This window comes from Ricinus communis, chromosome 8 (genome assembly GCF_019578655.1).
Source record: "Ricinus communis isolate WT05 ecotype wild-type chromosome 8, ASM1957865v1, whole genome shotgun sequence".
Lineage (NCBI taxonomy): Eukaryota > Viridiplantae > Streptophyta > Magnoliopsida > Malpighiales > Euphorbiaceae > Ricinus > Ricinus communis.
In genome coordinates this window covers 6,470,174-6,476,173 of record NC_063263.1, presented here as the reverse complement: position 1 = coordinate 6,476,173, position 6,000 = coordinate 6,470,174, and the positions used below count along the sequence as shown (strand labels likewise).

At 28.9% G+C, this 6,000-nt stretch overlaps 1 protein-coding gene across 1 annotated transcript; it reads right to left on the bottom strand.

The window, feature by feature from the left end:
- Positions 1-1,257: 1,257 nt before the first annotated feature.
- On the bottom strand, positions 1,258-3,923 carry LOC8263577 (GDSL lipase). The gene is made up of 5 exons (XM_015728214.3): positions 3,574-3,923; positions 3,330-3,454; positions 2,828-3,052; positions 2,461-2,716; positions 1,258-1,751 (listed from the first exon to the last, which is right to left on the bottom strand). The coding sequence occupies exons 1-5, from the start codon at positions 3,836-3,838 to the stop codon at positions 1,486-1,488; spliced, it is 1,137 nt and encodes a 378-aa protein (XP_015583700.1). The 5' UTR covers positions 3,839-3,923; the 3' UTR covers positions 1,258-1,485.
- Positions 3,924-6,000: the final 2,077 nt, after the last annotated feature.

Sequence of the window (6,000 nt, the reverse complement as noted above, 5' to 3'; positions counted from 1 at the left end):
CCTTTTTATTTTTATCTTGCACTTAAAAAAAATCCTTTAGAAAATAAGGTTCTCAATAATAATATATTTTAAATTATCCCATTTAAGATAATAATTCTTTATTCTAATAAGATATATTAAATTTTAAGACTTCTACTTTATTATTATTATTATTATTATGGTACGGATGTTACATTTCTTCTTAGAACGAAAAAAAAATCTAGATCACTTAACTTAGTCCTTAGAAATTTTTTGATAGTTGATTTTGAGTTACAACATAGAAGTACTGATATTAAGTCCTCAACTATAACTTACAAGAGCAAAATTACTTATTCTCTTGTACAAATTCTACCTCAACGTATTATAAAATTAAATTGCATACAGTTCTTTTTTTAAAAAAAATTGCATAATTAGCTGTTGATGTTCCTTCCTTTTCTCAATGCTTATGAAGTAATTGTTCCATCTCGAGTAATTTCACTTGCATGTTTAGAATTTCAATATTAGCTAATAGACTTCTTTTTTATAAACTGTTGTTTGGTAGTATAATATATATTTATATTCATGAAATGTGTATCTTCGTCTTCTAAGAAAAGATTTTGGAATGTATATGTTAATACAACTTTAATGTCTTAGATGAGTCAATTTTTAGTGATAATTATACATTATAAATGGGTCAACCGTTAAATAAAATATATTTTATAAGATATATAAATTGAGTTTATGTAAAAAAATAAAAAAACCGCTATGTAAGTAAGAGTGAAATAAAAATTAATAATAATTCTATTATTAAGAGAATTAATGATGAGTTCAATTTTTAAATAAATAAATAAAATAAAAATAATTTTACTGTTAAGAAATGTTAGAAGTATAATAAAACTACCTGATTTGAATAGATAATATTAGAGATATAATTACGGTATGATTGTTCTATATGGCCCGCAGACAAATAAATTTGTTATAAAAAGTAAAATCTAAATAAATAAATTACAAACAAAGTGTGGGTTAAGTTTTTTAATAATGAAAGTATTTATGATTCTAAATTTATTAATGATTTTAATTTTTATTATATAAATAATAACGAATCCAGTTATTAATATTTACGTAATGAAGAAAAGATTGACAAACATGAGAATAAATTCAACCGAAAAAGAAAGAAGGGATGAAATTTTTGAAGACTTGTTTCTTTAATTTTCTTAGAGTGCAAAAGTAAATAGTAACCACTAACTCTAGTTAGAGGTACCATATATAATATAAGATTTTTGTCAGATTTGAATTTCATTTTCTTCTAAAGACAACATGATAAGTCATGTGTTATTACTATAATATAAAACTGAAAGAGAAATATGATTGTTCACACATCACCTTTCTAGACAACGTTATTTTCTTTTTCTGGTTACACAGGAGGGATTAACCTAATCAAACGAATAGTTTGTGGACAAGTTATTGAACACTTGTCCTTCCAGACATATAATATTTTATCGCATCTTGAAACCTTGCTTTAAGGTTTTATTCATCATCAACAAGATTGTAGTTGTCTAATGTAATATCAGAATCGACTTCAAATAGTTGTTTCAGGTTCAAAGGTTTTGCGAACTTGGGTTCACCATTCCAAAAGAGCTCTATCAATTGTGAGTTGACACGTTCGGTAGGATGGGAGCCATCAAAAAAGACATATTCATTTGGATTTCTGCATAACTCATAGGGTGCTATTCCACAATCAGATGCATTATATACCCCAGAACCACAACATGCAAAATTTGCTGTCAGATAACCTACGTAAAAAATAGATTGAAAGCCTTTAGAGATGAAAGAAAACTATAATATAACTAAAATATAGAAGAAAAATACAAAAAAAAAGAAAAAGAAAATCACTCTTATGGTTTAGTTCTTGTAAATGTATGATATTTCTTAACAAATTAGTGTAAGTCGTTAACACAATTATGATATATTGCTACAACATTGTCACTTTGCTGATTCGCTGATGTAGTATTTACATGATAAAAAATAAGTGTCATAAAAATAATACCAAATCAGGAAAAAAAATGTCATGTCAGAGAAATACTTGACACATCCTAAAGTGAATCATATCCACTAATTTGTTAAGAAAAAATATCATGTATTTGAAGTTGAAAACATTGAAATTAGAGAAAATTATTATCTATACACCATATCAATTCCATAATAATATAGCACATTTCTTTGTTAAATGTTGTATGATTAGTTTTTAATTGTGAGATTAATAGTAATAAATAAACTAATTAATGTAAATATAATATTTAATATAGAATGTCATTATGCAATTGATTTAAGATACAAAAAATAACGTAATAGAGTAAGTCAATTTAATTTTTTTAAATAAATAAATATTTAAAGTTGAAATAGATGCATAATTTTTTAAAAGAGAATTTCTGAAAAATATATGGACGTCTATAATTGTTTTTTTTTTTTTTAAAGAAAATAAAGGGCCACCGCGATAGGTACCATATTTTGAAGGGTTTTTAATAATGTCATAAAGCGGAGTGTAGACATCAAAAACGGAATATCTGAATCCTTGTAAGTGGATCTCCAACTCTTCAGCTGCTTCAAGTAATGCACTGTTATGAAGTCTTTCCAACGTCAAGAGTTCTTCGGCGCACTCATTGGGAGCCAGTTCATGGTTTTGTCTTATTGCTGGTAGGCAACCCGTGGGTCCTACATTTTGGAAGGCAAATTTTCTTCCTCCCAATTCATAGATTTCCTGTCATGGCATATATATAAGTTGTAATTAACGACAGAATAAAAGAAGAAAGTTAATGGAAAGATAAATCAGGAAGATTTCAAAAACTGTATCTGGAATTAAAAGTATCACCTTGACCGCATTTTTTAAGTTTCCAATCACTGCTTTAACATAAATGTCTTGCTCTGTTTTGGTACCGTTTGGGCGCTTATCATAAAAGTTATTATAGTCATTTCCTCCAATGCTAGATAAATAGACTGCTTCCCTCAGCAGCTTCTTTGCTTCCTTCTCCCCAAGCTCTTGCCTCAACAGGTGGGTCACTTCTTTAAAGTAACTTAGCTGCAATTTTAGGTTAATCTGGAATGCCAAATATGAAGCAAGGTTAGCTATTCTTTTTAATTGTTTCTTTTTTCTTTAATGGTTAATTAGCCTCCAGCCGGGTTTAATCTTCCAGTCGGTGGAGACGATCAGACAACTAAAACTTATAAATTAACTTTTATCCATTTTAGAAAGAATAAGTAAATAAATTAAATTTTGTCATAATTAAGGAGAAAGAAAAGGAAAGAAAGAGAACACTAATGCTGAATTTCAAGTTTTTAACCGATATACAATCTGTTGAGAGAGGACAGCATACCACTCCTGGAATTTCAGGAAACACACCAGCCCCGGCAGATGCAAAATTGGTTCCATTAGTGAATCGAGACCAACTACTACTAGGTTGCAGATAAGGTCTCAATAAGGGTAAATTTGCCTTCATGGCTGCGAAAGGTGACAATATCACTTATTAGTTGACCGAAAAAACGATATTTATTTGCAAATACAAAAGAAAAAGCTTAATTGCACGCCGAAGATGGCAAAGAAAATGGAAATAATCTTACCAATGAAGTCAGGGAGAGTGCGACCGTCACAAAATCTCCCAGTTGGGAACTTGAAGAAGGTTTCTCCATAGGGCCAGCGATTTGCCTTAAGATGATAAGACACATTGATGTAGTTATTGTTGCCAGGATCGTAGAGTGAATCACCAAAAACAAACAGGGCTACATTCATCTTATCCTGCCTTGAATGGTCTACGTGAGAGTTTATTGAGATGAACATGCATGCAAAGACATACATGAAGCTCAAGAGAAAACTTAGGGTTGACATGATGCTTCTTATTTAGTTTTTCTTTTTTTTTTTTGTCATCATATTCTGTTTGATGGCAGAGATATTCATAGGCATTTGGCTTACTAGTGATTCCCCAGTTATTTTGACAATTGGATAAAACTTTTTAGATTCTTTCCTTTATTTACTTAATTTTGCTGGTCACATACTTGACATTCATCCGCCCTCATTTTGAGTCATACCAACCGATTGTTGTTAGACTTTAAAGAAAGTTCCATATTGGAAACAGAAAGTGAATGCTTGGATTATTTTGGGAAAACAGAATGTGAAAGCTTGGATTTTGGCCAAATAAGATTTACTTTGAAAAGAATAAAAAGGGTACTATAAAATCTCCCATTAATAAAACTATAGCCTCCTCCATTCAAGACAGGCTTGGTCAATTGCGCATAGGCATGTTAAGTACGATTGGCCATTAGGACAGACATACTATGAGAGCTGAGACCTTTCTATAGCTTTATCTTATAAGTTCTATTTCAATTTTTCTTTATGTTGTTCTAAAGTCTAATTCACATGTAACGGTTAGCATAGTCTTTAAATAAGTTTTAATTATCATTTTATTTTTAAATACGCATTTGCAATGATTTTTCTTGCAGCTGCAATGATGTTTGCTTATATGTTACATTTATATTTCTTTTGCTCACAGTGAAAGGTTTGAAAATACGAAATTCCTAACGTTCCTAATACAATTCGAAGAAGACTGACCATTGAATAATCTTGGGAAAAGAACCTCATTTTGCCTGTTGACGCCCAATGGATCAGCTCCTGCCGCGAATATGGGCTGCCTTATTCATACGAGAAACAATGTCCTAATGGCAATATTTCCCTTCCTGCCGGGTTCTTGTGTTTAGAACACTTCCATATCCTAAGAAATGACTGATAATCTTCTAACTCAAAAGTTTGTTTTGTCATCACTACTTACCATTCTATCAGAAATTTAAAGTCTTGGTTGTTGCATTGCATAATTATATATTAGATGAATTAACGTATATTTGAGCCACAATTAATCCATGACATGAAATATATATGGAAGAAAATAGAATTCCTAAAGATATTTTAACCAGTTTCTATTCAAAAAGCAGTTATATAAAAAAAATAATTATTTTTGATAATTTTTGTCATATATATATATATATATATATATATATATATATATATATATATATATATATGGAAGATAATAGAATTTCTAAAAGAGGGGTCTATTTATTTTATTTAGTTATTCATTTAATTATTCAGTTAAATCAATAATTCGTTATTGGAGAAAATAGCAATAACCCTACATACGTAATTTTTATTCTCAATGGATCTATATTTTTCATTAATAGTATATATATGATCGTGGAATGTGATATTGAGTGGTGATAGTGGTGGGTGAAGGATGAGATGGTGGTGAATAATAAAAAATGATATGAAGTGAGTATTTAAGATATGTAATTAAGTAAACAATTATTTTCAGTTAATCATGAATATACATTTTTTAAATTGAAGAAATAATAATTTTATGAAACTGTTTAATTTTTAACTAATTTTAGAATAGTTATTCTATTCTTTGGCTATTTCGTTGACTAACATAGCCCTAATGTTTTATGCTTAGACAAAGAAAAAGTAATCTATATTTTTAAATTGTTAATTGCTATAATTTATACATATTACTTATCCAATAGTAAGATGTAATGCTTTTGAAATAACCTAGAAAACCCAAGACACATATTCGAATTTTATACTTAACGAAATGTTTAGAATAATAATTTCTAAGGCCACCATCTATGTACATAAATTTTATACTATAGATATATTATGGTTAATCACCTATTTAAAGGCAACACTTGAGAGTTAATTAAAGCGGTAAGAACATTTTGCTTTTAGGAATTAATTTTAAATTTTAGGATTTAAACTTCATTAGACACAATATAAAAGTTGTGCTGTAATTTGGTCTAGAAGTTTAGAGTTGGAGCAGATTAAATATTACGACCAAATTCAAGGGCTAGATTTCACTTTAACTGCCACCCTTACTCTACTACTATGTTATAATTCCTTGCATGAGTTTTATTTTATTAAATTCTTGAAATGAATTATAACTAAACCAAGTTTTATCAAATCTAATAGGGTTTACAAATGAATTCGAAAACTCATGAGGTTAGTTT